Genomic DNA, 16804 nt, shown 5'->3' on the forward strand with positions numbered 1-16804 from the left:
CGACCTGGCCCCGCCCGAGCTTGGCCCCGCCCCTACGGCCTCCGAGCCTCGCCGCTGCCCCTGCCTGCCCTCCCGCCTCTCTCCGCCCCGCCCCGCGCCGCTCCGCGCCGGCTCCGCAGCTTGAGCCGGCCGGCCGGTCCGGCGCCGGGCCATGGCGCTGTTGCGGGATGTGTCGCTGCAGGATCCGCGGGATCGCTTCGAGCTGCTGCAGCGTGTGGGGGCCGGGACCTATGGCGACGTTTACAAGGTGCGCTGTGCGGGGCGGCGGGACGGGCGGGAGCGCAGGAGGAAGGTGTATCTGCACGTCCCGCCGCGGGAGCCCCGGCCCCGGCCCCGCCCCCTCCTCATCCCGCTTCTTGCTCTGCGCCCCTCAGGCCCGTGACACCGTCACGTCCGAACTGGCCGCGGTGAAGATCGTCAAACTAGACCCAGGTGTGGGCCCGGGTGGGGCCTCTGCGCTCCAGGGAGGCAGATGGGGACGCGTGAGCTGGCGGGGGCGAAGAGTTGACGTTTCCGGGACCCCCAGAGAGACCGACCCTGGGTTAGACTAAGAACTGGCACCTGCCTAGCCAGGAGAGAAACACTCGATGCCCAGTTAGGGGCAGAGTCTGGGTTATCCCTGTGTGCCCCCCCCATAATGCCTTGTGCTCCCCAGGGGACGACATCAGCTCTCTTCAGCAGGAAATCACCATCCTTCGTGAATGCCGCCATCCCAATGTCGTGGCCTACATTGGCAGCTATCTCAGGTGAGGTTGTTTACCCTCTTACTCCAGACCGCCCTCGTGTGCTCTTCTGTGTGCCAATTCCAACTCCCGCCCCCCCACATTCCCCCAGGAATGACCGCTTATGGATCTGTATGGAGTTCTGTGGAGGGGGGTCGCTGCAGGAGATTTACCACGGTGAGAACCAGGCTCCATGGGACATGGCCTTCCCCTATCCCAATATAGGAGAGCATCCTCCAGGCTGAACTTGGGCTCCTCTCTGCTTCTGACTGGCTGTGTGACCTTGAGAGAAATGCTGTCCTTCTCTGGGCTCAATATCCCAGCCTGACATGGCTAACATCACTTTTCCTGTAGTGGTGCCTTCTGCTTCCTACTATGCAGGGTGGCTAGGGAGGGTCAGCATATCCCTCAGGCTCTCTCTGCAGCCCTCATGCTGTCCATTTCAGCCACTGGGCCCCTGGAAGAACGGCAGATAGCCTATGTTTGCCGGGAGGCACTGAAGGTACTGGGCTCATAGGCAGCCACTTTGGAATCCTCAGGAGTGTGGACCTAACCCAGCTGGCCAGTGGGGGAGTGGGACCTTGGGATGGGCTGTCCCAGGGGCTGTGGGTTCTAAGGGGGAGGGGGCCTTAGTTCTGTTGCCGGAAACAGCCTGTTTCCCTCTTGGCTCAGTCACTTCCTGTTTGGGGAGAGGGGAGGAGGAAGCGGCTTGGGTGGGGGGCCCCAGTCCTGAGGAGGGGCTCAGGAAAAATGATTAGTGCTAAGTAGCTGTCCTCAAAGATCCCTCTTTGTCCCCAGGGCCTCCACCATCTGCATTCTCAGGGGAAAATTCACCGAGACATCAAGGTAGGGGACAGTCAGGGCATGGTTCAAGTGAGGAGGAAGCTACCAGTCACCTGACAGGCTCCTTTCTGTGTCTCCCGCAGGGTGCCAACCTTCTGCTCACTCTGCAGGGTGATGTCAAGCTGGGTCAGTACTGGGGGATGCCATGTGGGTAAGGGTTTAGCAGGGACTCAGAGGCCGTAGAATTGAGTGCTGTGGATCCTAGTCACTTCAGTGCTCCAGCCTCAGTTTCCCCGCTTGGGAGGTGTAGCAATGTCACCTGCCTGCCAAAAGTTGGCTGAGGTTAGGTTGGGAGGGGCCTGACATGAGATCAGGTTTTCAGGGATGGGAGCTTTGTGACCCCTCTCAGAAGAGAGGCCTGGCCTTGCTTGGGGCCATTGTGGCTGGACCCAAGCTCTGCCCTAGTATAGCCTGGCCATGGGATGGGAAGTAAGTGAGGCCCTGGGGCTGGCAAGGTCTCTTCTCCCTGCAGCGGACTTTGGGGTATCAGGTGAGCTGACAGCATCTGTGGCCAAGAGGCGATCTTTCATCGGCACTCCGTACTGGTAAGATAGTGCTCTGGCAGTAGGGGCAGGGGCCACAAGTAGGGCACCTGACCATCCCATCTGTGACCCTCACTTTAGGATGGCGCCAGAGGTTGCTGCTGTGGAACGCAAAGGTGGCTACAATGAGTTATGTGACGTCTGGGCCCTGGGCATCACTGCCATTGAGCTGGGCGAGCTACAGCCGCCACTGTTCCACCTGCACCCCATGAGGTCAGCCTAGCACATGCCCCTTGCCTGACCCTTACCCTGCTGACCCTTGACCCATGACCTCACATCCTTCCCAGGGCCTTGATGCTCATGTCGAAAAGCAGCTTCCAACCACCCAAGCTGAGAGACAAGACGCGTTGGTGAGGGCTCACCCACAACTGAGATACCCTTTTCCAGCCAAGGCCCATGGGGTGGAAGCTCTTGCCAAGGGTGAAGCTCAGCTCCTACTCTAGGCCCAGGACTTAATATGGACGGGAGGGAAGGGCTGGTGGCTTGTGATGGAGGAATTGCTATGGGGCAACTGCATCACTGTCCCAGTTGTCCCTTCCTTAGCGGCTGGCTGGGGCAATTGACAGGATGCTTCTATTGCAGAGCTTAACCTGGGTCTGGGTGGGCGGGGCTTTTGTGCCCACCAGGACCCAGAATTTTCACCACTTCCTCAAGCTGGCCCTAACCAAGAACCCCAAGAAGAGGCCCACAGCTGAGAAGCTTCTGCAGGTGGGAGATGGGATGGCCTGGGGAGAGTGAGGCTCAAAAAGAAGAGCTGGAAGGTAGGGGCCAACTTGATCAACCCTTGCTCCTCCAGCACCCATTCACAACCCAGCAGCTCCCTCGGGCCCTCCTTACCCAGCTCCTGGACAAGGCCAGCGACCCCCACTTGGGAACCCTCTCCCCTGATGACTGTGAACTGGAGGTAAGGCAAGGGCTGGGACCTGGGTCAGCCCCACCTGGCTGAAAGGGGCCTGCAGGTGATGTAAAGCAGAATCTCTTTGACTGGTAGAATTCCAGTACAGAACTTCTCTCTAGTCCAGCCCACGTGCCATGAATCTTTTGAGTGGGTCTTGCCTCCCTGCACACCCTCAGGTCCAAGCCAGCCATGACTATGACTAAGCTGTCTTCCTTTCTGTGTGGCCTTTGGCAAGTTTCTTGACTTTTCTGTGCCAATTTTCCCATCTGTGAAACGAGGGCTGTTTTATCATAGTAACCTTAGAGGGTTGTCATGAAAACAGAACGCCGGATGTCAAGACCTGGAAGAATTCCTGGCCAGGGGTGAGTACTGCGTGCAAGTTTGCTGTGTGTTTTTTCTTAGACCCAGGATATGTTTCCAGATACCATCCATTCCCGGGGCCATCATGGTCCAGCTGAGAGGACCCCCTCCGAGATCCAGTGTAAGTCTTCTAACAGGGCTAAATGCAGCCATGGATCTGGTGTTACTTTGGGGGGGCTGTCATGAAACTTTGACCTCTCCTAATCCAATACTGTGGACCCCTAGTTCACCAAGTAAAATTTGGCGCCCCTCGCCGGAAGGAGACGGATCCTCTCAATGAACCGGTGAGGCATTCACTGGCTGTTGGGGGGGAGTGTCTGTGGACGGGTGTGCAGATGCAGGTGGGATGCCCCAAATCAAGGCCAGTCTGAAGCAGGGGTTGCTGTGTCATCTGGAGTCCTGGGCTGGGGGTTCCTTCCAGGCCATTTTCTCTAAACAGCACTGGAAACTGGAAGGCTGGCCACCCCCTTCTAAAACCTGGGTTTCACAGGACTGAGGGCCTCCACTTAAGCATAATCCCCACTCTGCCTGTCACAGGGTTGTGCCACACCATCTGCTTTCACTCTCCGATCATAATGTCCCCCTCTGCCCTGCTGTCCTACTGTCTCCCCCTCTATGCCTTGGCTCTTACCTTTGTCATTTTGTCTTTTGTAAGACTTTTGTCTGTTGCCAGAATAGTCTCCATCTGTCTGTCTAGTCTAGTCTCTCCTGCTATCTTTCTCTCTCTTTGTTAATGTTGAGACAGGCTCTCTATCTAACTTAATCTAGCTGGCCATGAACTCTCCCTGTAGTCTGTAGTCTAGGCAGGCCTTGAATACCAGATCATTCCTGGCTATCCCCTTCCATCTTTTGATACCCATGTCTTTTTCTTCACCTGTCTCCTGATGTCTTTGCCTTGGTCTCCTCCAGTGGGAGGAGGAATGGACGATGCTGGGAAAAGAGGAACTGAGTGGGTGAGTGATTGAGACTGGGGAAGCTGAGGGGCAGGTTGGGCCTTACATGGGGCTGACCATTGGCCCCTTTCTCTGGCCCAGGAGCTTGTTACAGTCAGTCCAGGAGGCCCTGGAGGAAAGGTGAGGGGCCTATATCTGGGATGCAAAAGGCCTCCAGGCCTGGGGGTCAGTCTCACCTCATCTCACACCTCATCATGCCATCTGCTGTGTCCCTGTAGGAGCCTGACTATTCGGCCAGCCTTGGAACTCCAGGTGTGGATTGGAAGAGGGTAGAACTGGGAAGCAAGCCGTGTGCACAGGGTGCCTTTGGGGCAGAGAGTGCAATCACAGGGCACCTGCTGATGACCAGACTGTTTCTGACCCTCTTGCCAGGAGCTGGACTCCCAAGATGATGCCATGGGAACCATCAAACGGGCCCCATTTTTGGGGCTGCCCCATACTGAGCCAACATCTGATGACAATGCCCAATCCTGTTCCCCAGGTGAGGCCCAGGCTTGGCAGGCCGGGAGAAATTCTGGGGTAGGGCTGGGGCTTGGAGTCACTATGGTCTGTGTGTGCAGGAACCCCATCTGCACCTTCACCTGGCCCTGGCTGCCCACCATTGCTGCCTACTGCCTGGGCCACCCTGAAACAAAGGGAGGATCCTGAGGTGAGAGGACACCAGAGGCGTGGGAGGTAGGTTCTAGAGTGTCACCTTGGCCCTGACTCCTTCCCTATTACACAGAGATCATCCTGTCATGGCCTTCCTCCCACCCCCAAAGTGCACGTAAGTGTTTACTGGGCATCCCTAGGCCCTGCTGTCCTGGTATTCCCACTGACCCCTCATCAGCTACTTGCTTCTTTCCCAGATGGGTGCCTGCTTCTCCAAGGTCTTCAATGGCTGCCCCCTACAGATCCATGCTGCTGTCACTTGGGTTCACCCTGTGACTCGAGGTGGGCCAGGGGTAGAGCAGAAGCATTAACCTAGGACGCCCTTAGGTTTGGGCCAGGGTTTGTGGCAGCTTCTGACCCCATACCTGTACCTGCAGACCAGTTCCTGGTTGTAGGGGCTGAGGAAGGCATTTACACCCTCAACCTGCATGAGCTGCATGAGGATACACTGGAGAAGGTGAGGCCTTTTGGCGTTGGGGGCAGAGGCACCAGGATGCTGGGTGCTAATCTCCTGTCTACTGTCTTTGGTCCCAGCTCATCTCCCAGCGCTGCTCCTGGCTCTACTGTGTGAACAATGTGTTGCTATCACTCTCAGGTAGGAGGAGGACAGTGCAGAGGCAGCCAGAGCACTCTTCTCCAAACTTTCTCTGAGCTCTGTGATCTTCTCCTCCTGCTTCAGGGAAATCCACGCACATCTGGGCACATGACCTTCCAGGCCTGTTTGAGCAGCGGAGACTGCAGCACCAGGCGCCCCTCTCCATCCCTACCAACCGTATCACTCAGCGCATCATCCCCAGGTCAGCAAGTGTGAAGTCTGGAGGAGGCCCAGAGTAGTATGGTACTCTGCTCACCCTTGAGACTGCCAGGATCTTAGCTAATCACTTAGGCACTTTCCGTCTCTGAAGCTGTTTCCTCCTGGTTAGTACAATTGGTGGCCTCACCTCCTGTCCACCTGGCTTGTTGGAATGCACAGAGGGATTGTGGCTGTGAAAATGCTTTGTAGATGGTAGGACTGTTCCAGCAGTTTAGTGGGCCCTGTGCTGGGCCTGGTACATGAGTCTGGAGAAACAAAGGACATGGGCATTTATGGCAGACTGCTTGGTTCAGGGCAGGGACAAAGGTAGGGTTAGAGAGAATGTTCTGGAAGCCAGGAGGCCAAGACAGCTCAGAATTAGAGGCTACATTCCAGTGTCTGAGGGGAGGGGGGAGTGTGTGCAGGAGGGACCACAAAGCAAGGCCTGGGGAACCCCCCATGGTGGTATTTGGCTTGAGGGCTCAGGGCTGCACAGGTGGCCAAACCCTTCCTCTGTTGCCAAGCCTAGGACTTGGACTTTGTCCAGTGGACACCAGCACTGTCAGCATTTCAAAGGATCTTATTGTGTTCTGGTCAGTATGCTTCCCACGGGAGGTGGTTCAGCTCACTGTCTAAGAGCCAGGCTGCTGGGGTGGCTCATGCCTGACATCCCAACAATCAGAAGATGGAGGCCAGACCATTGCAAGTTTGAGGCCAGGCTGGGCTGCATAGGGAGACTTTGTCTCAAAAACAAAGTAAAACATAGCTGGGCACGGTTGTGCATGCCTTTAATCTCATACATGAGAGGTAAAGGCAGGAGAATCAGGAATTCATGGCTATCTTTGCCTGCCTATTGAGTTTGAGGCCAGCCTGGGCTATGTGAGTTCCTCTCTCTGAAAACAATATACTGGCCATATAGAGGGCTACAGTAGGAATGGTATTTGGGAAGCAGAATGGTTGGGTCTGGAAACTGGCTACAGAGGAGCCCATTACAGAAAAGTGAACCAGCATTACTAGGTGCAGCCATTTCACCAGTAATTATGTAGGCAGTGCCTTCTTCATATGTTGTTGGCATTGTGCAGGGCTCAGGCATATCTGTGGACTGAAGGGCCTTTGCCCCTTCTCTTAATGCCATTTTCTGTGGTGAGGAGGTAAGACAGTAGACCAAGAAAAATGAGGCTCTTTGGCAGTGATGGTTCAGAGCTCACACCATGGGGAAGAGCAGGATGAAGAAGAGGATTTAAAGTGCTGTTCCGGAAGCCTGTTCTCTGACCTCCACATGCACACCATGGTGTGTACACACAAGCACACACACATACACACACACACACACACACACACACACACAGCGCACGCGCGCACATAATAAGAAAAAATACATTTATTTTTTGTTTTTTTAGAGACAGGGCTTCTCTATGTAGCCCGGGTTGTCTTGAAACTTGCTCTACAGACCAGGCTGGCCTTGAACTAGATATCTGCCTGCCTCTGCCTCCTGAGTGCTGGGATCAAAGGTGTGTGTCAGTACTGCTGGCCAATAAATTTACTTTTTAAAAAGAATCTAGAAAAGGCAGTCTTGGTGGTGCATGCCTTTAATCCCAGCAGGCAGATCTCTTGAGTTTGAGGTCAGCCTGGTCTACAGAGTGAGTTCCAGGACAGCCAGGACTACACAGAGAAACCCTGTCTCCGGAGGGTGGGGGTTGTGGGAGGTTAGAGAGCTGTGGGTATGTAGGGAAAGTTATCCAAGAAGAGATGCCTAATTCAAAGGTCCTAGTGCAGAAGTGAGCATGGCTTCTTGAGGAATAGATCATAGATGGTCTGTCCACAGGGAGGCCTTGGGCTTTTGACTCACAGCAGGTTGGAGGAGGCCACTGGTAAGGCATGACTGGCACTGAGCTCTTCATGGGCTCTCTAGCTGCTGGGTGAGGACTAAGCCACTGATGAGGGAGGATGTTGGGGGCCTGTGAAGCCTGTTGCAGTGGTCAGGTGGCTAGCAGTGGAGGTGTGGGCTGCAGTAGGAGTAAAGAAAATAAAAATTGGTCTGCTTCTGTTTTGTAAGTGGAACCAGCAGGATTTCCTGGTGATAGGTGGTGGTTGAAAGGGAAAGGGAAGTCAAGGCTGAGGGAAGGATGGAGCTGTCATCAGTTGTGAGTGATGTAGGAGTCTGGGCTGAATTCAGATTTGCCACGTTAAGTAAATTATATGCCTGTCATCCCAGCATTCGAGAAGTTGAGGCAGGAAGATTACTGAAGTTTGATGCTACAGTGTGAGACCTGTCTTAAAACTTGCATTTCAAATGATGCATGCACATTCTCTGTGAGTGGGATCTCCCTAGTCCATCTGGGAGAGCTGGAGCGCCAAGAAGAGTGGGCTAGGCAGGGGCTTCAGTGTTGTTATGACCAGGCCAGGCCAGGGATAGCAGTAGTAGGGAGACCTAAAGGAGAGTCCTAACGATTGCTCACACCAAGCCTGTATGTGATGCCCTGTGGCTTCTGGGCTTCCTGACCCTCCATTCTGACCCACAACATTAGGCAGAGGGCTTGCCATAGTCCCGGTAAGCTGGGCAGCTTTGAACCTGTGTCTACTTTGAACATAAAGAAGGGAAGAAATGGAATTTTTTTTAGAGGAAACACGGGATGTAAAAGTATATGCCCCTGACCTATCCAGATGGTAGCTGGGTATAGAGTGGAAGGAAGAGAGAGGGCAGAGGGCAGTGGAGTGAGGCAGACATTGCTTCCTCCCAGGGGCTTGTCCTGGCAGGCACACAGACAGGACCTGAGTCACCGGTAGGAGATTGCCCTGTTAACAGCTTAGTTCCTCAGATGAAGAAACAGTCTCAAATGGTCAGTCCCCTGAGGGCCTGGGGGACTCCTCATAAGACAGCCACCCACTGGCCCAGCTAGGCGCAGAAGGCAGGCCATTTGCTGTTTGAAGTCTACATTCCCCAGGGTCTGTTTTGTCAGTCTTTGAAATGGGTTGAGTATACTCAGGCTGGTACCTGCCTCAGCTTCTGGTCTCCACACTAGCTGCTTCCCCTGGCAGTGAGGAAACAGACACAGAGGGCAAAGTGACTTGTTTAAAATCACATGGAGCTGGGTGGTGGTGGCTCACACCTTTAATCCCAGCACTCAGGAGGTAGAGGCAGGTGGATCTCTTTTGAGTTCAAGACCAACCTGGTCTACGGAGCGAGTTCCAGGACAGCCAGGGCTGTTTCACATAGAAACACTATTTTAAAAAACTAAAACCGAAACAAAACAGAACCAACAAAACAAAAAAAAAAAAAAAAAAAAAAAAAAAAAAAAAACCCACACAGGACCTTTCACCTGTAATCCTAGCACTTTGTGGGACTAAGGCGAGGTAGGAGGATTGCCACAAAGCCCAAACTAACCTGGGCTACAGAATAATACTGTGTCAAAAACTAAATGAGGGCTGGTGAGATGACTTACCAGGTAAAGATGGCCGCTGCCAAGCCTGATGACCTGAGCTCAATCTTAAGGATGCACATAGTAAAAGGGAAAACTGGTTCCTGCAAATTGCCTTCTGACCTCTACAGACTAGGCTAGTCCTGAAGTCAGAGCGACCCTCCTGTCTCTGCCTCCCAAGTGCTGGGATTCCAAGGGTGCGCACCACCATGGCCAGTTTCATTTATTATTCTTTGGGGAGAGGGGTGATGGATCATGTGCCAGAGTATACAAGTGGGAGGTCAGAAGACAACTTACAGCCTACCACATGGACCCCAGTCCCAGGAGTTGTGTTCAGGTTTTAAGTCTTGATGGCTGATGCTTGTACCTAATGAGCCATCTAGCTAGCCCAAGAAAAGTTAAAAAAAAAAAAAAAAGAAGAAGAAGAAAGACAAAAAAATGGGGGGTGGGGCAGGCGGTGAGGCAGGGTGGCATCAAATCTGGTGGCTCAGGCTTCTAATATCAGCACCGGGAAGGCTGCAGCAAGATGATCAGGAGTTTGAGACCAGTCTGGGTTACATGAACCCTGCCACTGGCAACTTACAAATGACCTGGCACTGGAGAGGTGGCTCAGTGGTTAAGAGCACTGACTGCTCTTCCAGAGGACCTGGGTTCAGGTTCCCATCATTTACATGGTAGCTCACAATAACCTATAGCCTCAGTTTCAGGAAACCTGATGCCTTCTCACCTTTGCAGGCACCAGATGCAAATGTAGTATCCATACATAGATATGTGCAAGCAAACACTCTCACACCCAAAATTAAAGTAGTCTTAAAAAAAGAAATCCATAACAAAAGAACAAACCCCTCCTAGAGTGCCCCAGGTCAGGGAGCCCAAGATGCTCACAGAGCCTCAGTCCCTTGCAGCTCTGAAAGGCACATTGCTGTGCCTCACTGAGCCTAGTGTCTCATCTGTAAAGCAGGAAGATGACAGTGACCACCTCACAGGGCTCAGTGGGGGCCTTGCCTGTGGATGACTCCCAGAATGTATGCTGATTTTCACCTCCACAGGCGCTTCGCCCTGTCCACCAAGATTCCTGATACCAAAGGCTGCCTGCAGTGTCGTGTGGGTAAGAGCTGGCTGCATGGGGCTGGGAGAGGGAGGCACTGTGAGTCTGAGCCCTTGCCCACCACCTCCTTCTCCCACAGTCCGTAACCCCTACACAGGCAGCACTTTCCTGTTGGCCGCCCTGCCTGCCAGCCTGCTTCTGCTGCAGTGGTATGAGCCACTGCAGAAATTCCTGCTGCTGAAGGTAGGATTCCAGAGAGCCCGTGGGTTGCAGGATGCCAATGGAAAAAACAAAGCCTAGCTTCTCTGCTGTCCCCCAGAACTTTTCCAGCCCCTTGCCCAGCCCGGGAGGGATGCTGGAGCCGCTGGTGCTAGATGGGAAGGAGCTGCCACAGGTGTGTGTGGGCGCCGAGGGGCCCGAGGGACCTGGCTGCCGAGTTCTGTTCCATGTCTTGCCCCTGGAGGCTGGCCTGACTCCAGACGTCCTCATTCCGCCTGGTAAGCAGCAGAGCTGGGTGTTGCAGGGAGGGGACACTTCAGGTTTTCTGATCTGGGCTTCCATGGAAGATTTCATTAGACTAATCTGGGTACAATGGCACAGGCCTGTGGTCTCTTCTGAGGCTGAAGCAGGGGGATTGTATAAACCCATGAGTTAGATGCCAGCCTTGGCAGCATAACAATCCTAAGCTTTAAGAAATAAGAAAAAAAAGGCGTGGTAGTATAAGCACTTGGCAAGCTGGGTCAGGAAGATTCTGAGTTCAAGGCTAGCCTCAGCTATATAGAGTTCCAGGGCAGTCTGACCTACATAGTGTGGTTCAGTCTCACAAGCAACACAGGTTTGGGCACGGCAGCATATAACTTTAATGCTAGCACTCAGGAGACAGAGGCAGGTGGATCTATGAGTTCGAGGTCAGCCTAGTCTACATAATGAGTTCCAGAACAGCCAGGGCTACATAATAGACCTGTCTCAAAAACCAAATAAAAAGTTGAGCAGTGGTGGCACACGCCTTTAGTCCCAGCACTTGGGAGGCAGAGGCAAGTGGATCTCTATGAGTTTGAGGCCGGCCTGGTTACAGAGCTCGTTCCAGGACAGCTAGGGCTACACAGAGAAACCCTGTCTTGAAAAACTAAACAAATAAAAAGACAGAGCAAACTAAACCAAATGATCTCAGATTAAAAGGCTTGGTAGCCAAGGCAAAGCTGGCTGCCTGTGCCTAATCCTGAGCAAGCAGTGGCACGAAGAGGGGCTCTAGCCAGGTAGGGGCTGAAGGCTTCTACTCTGAGCAAGAAAGAGTGACCTCTAAGCCATGGGGACAGCTGGGTCAGTGGGTAGAGAAGGAAAGACTCCTGGTACTAGCAGGCCCTCAGGGGATTTTATTTATAATTTTTCTGCTGCTTTTTAAAAACACGATTTATTTATTATGTAGAAAGTATTATCTACATGCCAGAAGAAGGCACCAGATCCCACTAGAGATGTTGTGAGCCACCATGTGCTGGGAATTGAACCTCTGGAAGCAGTCAATGCTTTTAACCTCTGAGTCATCTCTTCAGCCCCTTTCTTCTGATATATATATATATATATATACATGTATATATATATGATTTATTTTACTTTATGAGTATGAATACTTTGCCTCTGTGTATGTATATATCACGTGCATGCAGTTGCAGAGGATTGTTAGCCACTGTGTAGGTGCTGGGAATCAAACCTGTGTCCTCTGGATGCCTTAACCACTGAGCCATCTCTCCAGCCCCTCAGTCTTAATTTTTACAACAACCCTGCACAGTAGACTTTGTTATGTCTGAATGACAAAAGAGGAAACAACAGGAAGTGACTTGTGCCAGATCACACACCTACTGAGTCTCACAACCTAGTTTGTCTGACCCTGGAGCCTTCTGTAGGCTCCACCTGGACATAAGCCTAAGGGCAAGTCTCTTGTTCTGAGGATGATCCTATAGGCTACTGGGAAGTGAAATACACTGTTGGTTTAAGACTGGCTGTAGCGTGTCCCCTCAGTCCTTGGGATACTAGAGTGGCTGGTGGCTCACCCAAACAGGCCTTGTCTTCCTTCTCTGCCCACAGAGGGGATACCAGGCTCTGCTCAGCAGGTGATCCAGGTGGACAGGGACACAGTCCTGGTCAGCTTTGAACGTGAGTGCTCTAGGATGAGGGTCAGAGGACTCTATTAGGCCCGAGCATGGCAAACAAGGCACCAACAGTTTTTGTGTTCCCCCTTTCCCTCATTCCCTCTACCTCGCTAAACCATCAGATAACATTCCTAAAGCAAGGTCTGTTCCTAAGGTCTAGCTATCAAAGTATTGAAATCCAGCAATCAACCCCTCCTATTGGCTACTCTAATTAACATGCCCAATCAAAATTCACCAGCTCATCCTGACACACGTTTCCCCTTTCCCTTTATAAACTGCCATTGGCCCATGTGCCAATCTTTTGTCCCTCTGCGGCAAATATGTCTTCCCCCTCTCCCTTGTTCCCCTGTCCCTCATCTTGTGTCTCTTTGTCTCTTACTCCTTGCCCTTCATCTTTGTGCTGAGAACTTGATCTTGGGTGTCTTGTGGATTTTGAGGTCCTTTCAGTGGTGAAGAAGGCTTTGTGGGTCTGCTATCCAAGAGGGGAGCCAGGTCTCTCTCTCCCTGTGTAGGCTGTGTGAGGATTGTCAACCTGCAGGGAGAGCCCACGGCTGCACTGGCTCCTCAGCTCACCTTTGACTTCCCCATTGAGACTGTGGGTGAGTAAGCCCAATGCAGGCATGGTGGCTGCCACAGTCCAGAAGTCTGTGATTGGCTCAGGGCTAGGGTTAGGAAAGGGACCATGGTAGATTCCCTACTCCCATTGGGGAGCCATCTGGTCACTCACACAGGATCAGTGAGGACCCCTGAGGGTTGGCAAGGGCCAGGGGACTCATGGAGTGTGGGAGAAGTGTAGGGCCAACAGAGCCCATTCTTCCAGTGTGCCTACAGGACAGTGTGCTGGCTTTCTGGAGCCATGGCATGCAGGGCCGAAGCCTTGACACCAACGAGGTGAGTGGGGCTCAGGGACCTGACTGCCTCCAACTCTGAGGGCCCTGTTTAGAAAGGACCTGTGGGATGGTCTCAGAGTCCCTTGTCTTCCAGGTGACTCAGGAGATCACAGATGAGACCAGGATCTTCCGAGTGCTGGGAGCCCACAGGTAGATAAAGGTGGCACCTGAAATGCACTTTCCACTGCAGACGCCACCGCCAGGCTAGAGATGGGGATGGCCTCGCGTGGCGGCTTTCCTTCCCTGCTCACCTTGTGCCTCTCCCCCCCCACCAGGGACATCATTCTGGAGAGCATCCCCACTGACAACCCGGGGGCACACAGCAATCTCTACATCCTCACAGGTCACCAGAGCAGCTACTGAGCTATCTCCTTAATAGCGCCCAGGCCTCAGTTGTCGCCTCCAGCCTCTTGTTGGGGCCCCAGAAGGCAGACCTAATTCTGAGAAGTGTGTGGGGGCAGGGAGGGGAGGTAGCCCACCCCCTCAGCAATAACTGGACCAGAGGAAGCTGTGACCACCTTCCCTCCCTGCAGTTTGTCCCCAGCACAGGAGGATGGGGCTGCCTGGGTGATCCATTCCATTTTCTCATTTTTCCTTTCTAGTCTTTCTGCCAAGAGCCTGCCCCAGGTCCTATCCTGGGCAACGTGTATTTAATAAGAGAATTATATTGGTATTAAAGCTGGTTGGTTTTATCCCATTAGTCCCTCTGAGGTGGAGGAGTTGGGCCCCACCTTCTGCCCTGTTTGTCTCTCTCTTCTCACTGTTTCCTGCAGAACACTTTTCTGGAAGTATTTGGTTGGTCTCAGCATGCACCAGGAAGGGCAGTCCACTGGTGCTTGGCGGAGTGGAGACTCAGGTGGCAGAAGCCAGTGATCCAACAGCCATCTTGGGCTTTTATCCTGCTGGTGCCCGCTCAGAGCAGCCCTCACTTACTTTTGTAGATTGAGACATCTGCTGTAGTCTGGCATCTTGTGGACTCATGCAGGGGAGTTGTGAGCAAAGGGAACTGTCCAGGGCTGTCTTGCCCCAGGTAGGATCTTGCTTATGGTCTGTGGGAGGATGCTGGAAGCTAGCCAAGGAGCTAGCTACCATGTCCGTGACCATTTCTGGGATCTGGGCCCTGGCCCTGGCCCTGTCTACTGCAGTGTCCCATGACAGGCCTGTAAGAGCAGTGAAGTCTCAGCTTAGCCTGGGAAGATGGATGTGGATCTCTTTGGTGTTCAGTCACTCCATGCTAGGCCTGGGGTCAATACCGAGATAAAGCTCAACACCCAAGAAACATGCTGGGGCTCATCTCCCTCGTGGCTCAGCTTGTACTCTGTATTGTCTTCCCCGAGTCCTCTTGCAAATGGCTGAGAGCCCCTAGGTCCAGGTACCCCCTCCCCTGTGGCCCTAGATACTGTCTGGCTTGCCAGTGACCAAGGCCGCTGAAGGACGAGTGGGGCACAGAGAGCCATGTCTGGGATGGCTTAAGGGGGTTGTGGTGCGAAGGTCCAGAGCTCAGTGCTCCGTTCCAGCTCATTGTCAGCCTCCTGACATTTAGAGCAAATGTTGGCAGAAGGTCTTAGGCCTGGTGTGCTGGCTGCAAGTGCTTGCCAGCTCAGTGAAACAACGGGTGGGTGAGGGTGGATAGGCGACAGCTCATGTGAATGGGATTTGTGGCCCTTGGGGTTGTCACTGTCCCTTCCTTTGAATATTCTCTTCAGAGTCCTGACTGCTTGGTTTCTAGTGACCAAGAAGAGGGTTGCTTGGCTGAATAGAGAGCCAGACCAGGAAAAGGAGTGGAGTGTATGTCGTCAGCGAGACCCCAAGTCATATGAAGGGTCAAGGGCAATAGGGCTACACAATAAAATCCTAGCTTCCTATCCCACGGGCTTCTTGGGAGCATAATGGTGGTGAGAGTGAGAGGGGTGTATTCCACCCCACCCATAACACTTAAGCAAGGTGCCCTGGGAGAACTGGCCCTTCAGACTTCAGAATCCTGGGCTGTACACAGTGCCACCTTGTGGCAGGGAGCCCAGCCCAGTGTCACCTGAAGAGGAGGTTTAGGGATGTGATATGCCAAAGTGAAAAGCCGGGCCCACTGATAGTATTTGGTGCCATAAGCCAAAGACAGGGAAGCCAGGAATATGCACTGAAAGGTGTAATTTTATTTATATATTTGTTTATAGACAGATTTTTCAAATCTTCAAAAGAGAATTTGATGAAGCTAGCCTGTGGTGAAAGCCTGTGGTCCCAGTACTCAGGGGGCAGAGGCAGGAGGACTGTCTGTGAATTGTAGTCTAGCCTGGTCTACACAGTGAATTCCAGGTCAGCCAAGATTATATGTAGTCAAGATCCTGCCTCAAAAATAAATAAAAATTTCTCTCATTTGTCCTCCATTCCCTTCTAGAAGTATTTATGATATTTAAACAACTTGGTATATTTTTATTCACACGGCAACAGTTCATATATCCTGCTGACTCTCTGAAAATACATACTGGAGATCTTTCCATTATCAACCTGGCCTTTTTTTGTATGGCTTGTGCTGGGTTGCACACATTTCAGGTGACTAATGTTAACTGAAAGATTCTTATTGATGGAATGTATTTCTATTTTAATATCACAAACCACACTGCAATAAATAACTCCTGTGTCAGAGCCACTCTGTGTACTCAAGTGTTTCTAGGGGATCAATTCCTGAAGTGGCATTGCTAGGTTGGAGTGGCTGTGTTTGCCGTTGTGAGGTACCATAAAAGTACCTTCTGTGGGTGCTACCCATGGGATGGAGCCTCTTTATCATTCTGTGGATAGATATATCACTAGTTATGGTGACTCACACCTGTCACCCAACACTTCAGAGTCTGAGGCAGGACTGCCAGCCAGTGCTACACACCAAGACCTTCCTGAAAAAGGAAGAACATGGGCAAAGTAGCATGTTCTACAAGCAGGCCTGTGCCAGAAGGGAACATGGGAAAATACTGATACAGCCCATCCTTGAATGTGCAGAGCCTCTGGAATGAAAGGGAAAGTGATGTGGAGCACAGGGCAGGTGCCATATTCACTGAGCTTGATTTACCCCCAGGGATGACCATCAGCTAAAGCAGGTCTTTGAGCAGTCAGGAAATGCTCTAAGTCCTTAATGTAGTAATGCCAACAAGTCTGAAGCCAAAATATTAAGTCCCATAATATGGCAAGTGTGTGCTGGGAAGTATACTAGGAAACTCAGAAACTAGCAAAAGTACAAACTGACCATGCATTCCTACACACACAAAGTCATGGGAGGAGGCTGAGCACAGTGGTGCACATCTGTAATCCCAGAACTTGGGATGTTTACTTAGGCAGGAGATACCAGTTTAAGGCCAGCTACATAGCAAGAATGTTTGGGATGTGGTGGGGACAAAAAGTACGGAGAAGAAATGAAAAAAGCAGCTTTCAAGCCTAGGCCTCAGCAGGAGCAGGGACTGCACAAGGGGTTGCTACTGACTCATCTGGAATGGAGAATTAACAGCAGGGACCGTAGATACTATGTTTATGGCTTTCTTTTGGTCTACAATGG

At 52.4% G+C, this 16804-nt stretch overlaps 1 protein-coding gene across 4 annotated transcripts; it reads left to right on the forward strand.

Annotated features, from left to right (window-relative positions):
- Positions 1 to 48: 48 nt before the first annotated feature.
- Map4k2 (mitogen-activated protein kinase kinase kinase kinase 2) lies at positions 49 to 15906 on the forward strand. Of its 4 annotated transcripts, none has more exons than XR_007835048.1 (32): positions 49 to 247; positions 375 to 432; positions 656 to 746; positions 835 to 899; positions 1169 to 1224; positions 1521 to 1568; positions 1649 to 1691; positions 2038 to 2110; positions 2189 to 2320; positions 2395 to 2457; positions 2734 to 2815; positions 2904 to 3011; positions 3408 to 3486; positions 3591 to 3649; positions 4275 to 4318; positions 4400 to 4438; positions 4537 to 4570; positions 4691 to 4799; positions 4879 to 4967; positions 5043 to 5084; positions 5167 to 5251; positions 5347 to 5426; positions 5504 to 5564; positions 5649 to 5766; positions 10231 to 10289; positions 10369 to 10472; positions 10549 to 10726; positions 12312 to 12380; positions 12889 to 12975; positions 13197 to 13267; positions 13344 to 13416; positions 13542 to 13614. XR_007835048.1 is itself a non-coding variant. In XM_051193726.1 (32 exons), the coding sequence occupies exons 1-32, from the start codon at positions 152 to 154 to the stop codon at positions 13627 to 13629; spliced, it is 2466 nt and encodes an 821-aa protein (XP_051049683.1). In that variant the 5' UTR covers positions 52 to 151; the 3' UTR covers positions 13630 to 15906. The 4 variants fall into 4 exon arrangements, 3 of the variants coding, with proteins under 3 accessions (XP_051049683.1, XP_051049685.1, XP_051049684.1); XM_051193726.1 differs by having other exon boundaries at positions 52 to 247; positions 13361 to 13416; positions 13542 to 15906; XM_051193727.1 differs by lacking the exon at positions 49 to 247 and having other exon boundaries at positions 1077 to 1224; positions 13361 to 13416; positions 13542 to 15906.
- The last annotated feature ends 898 nt before the right edge of the window (positions 15907 to 16804 follow it).

The sequence above is a fragment of the Phodopus roborovskii genome, unplaced genomic scaffold (genome assembly GCF_943737965.1).
Source record: "Phodopus roborovskii unplaced genomic scaffold, PHOROB, whole genome shotgun sequence".
NCBI classification, from domain to species: Eukaryota; Metazoa; Chordata; class Mammalia; order Rodentia; family Cricetidae; genus Phodopus; species Phodopus roborovskii.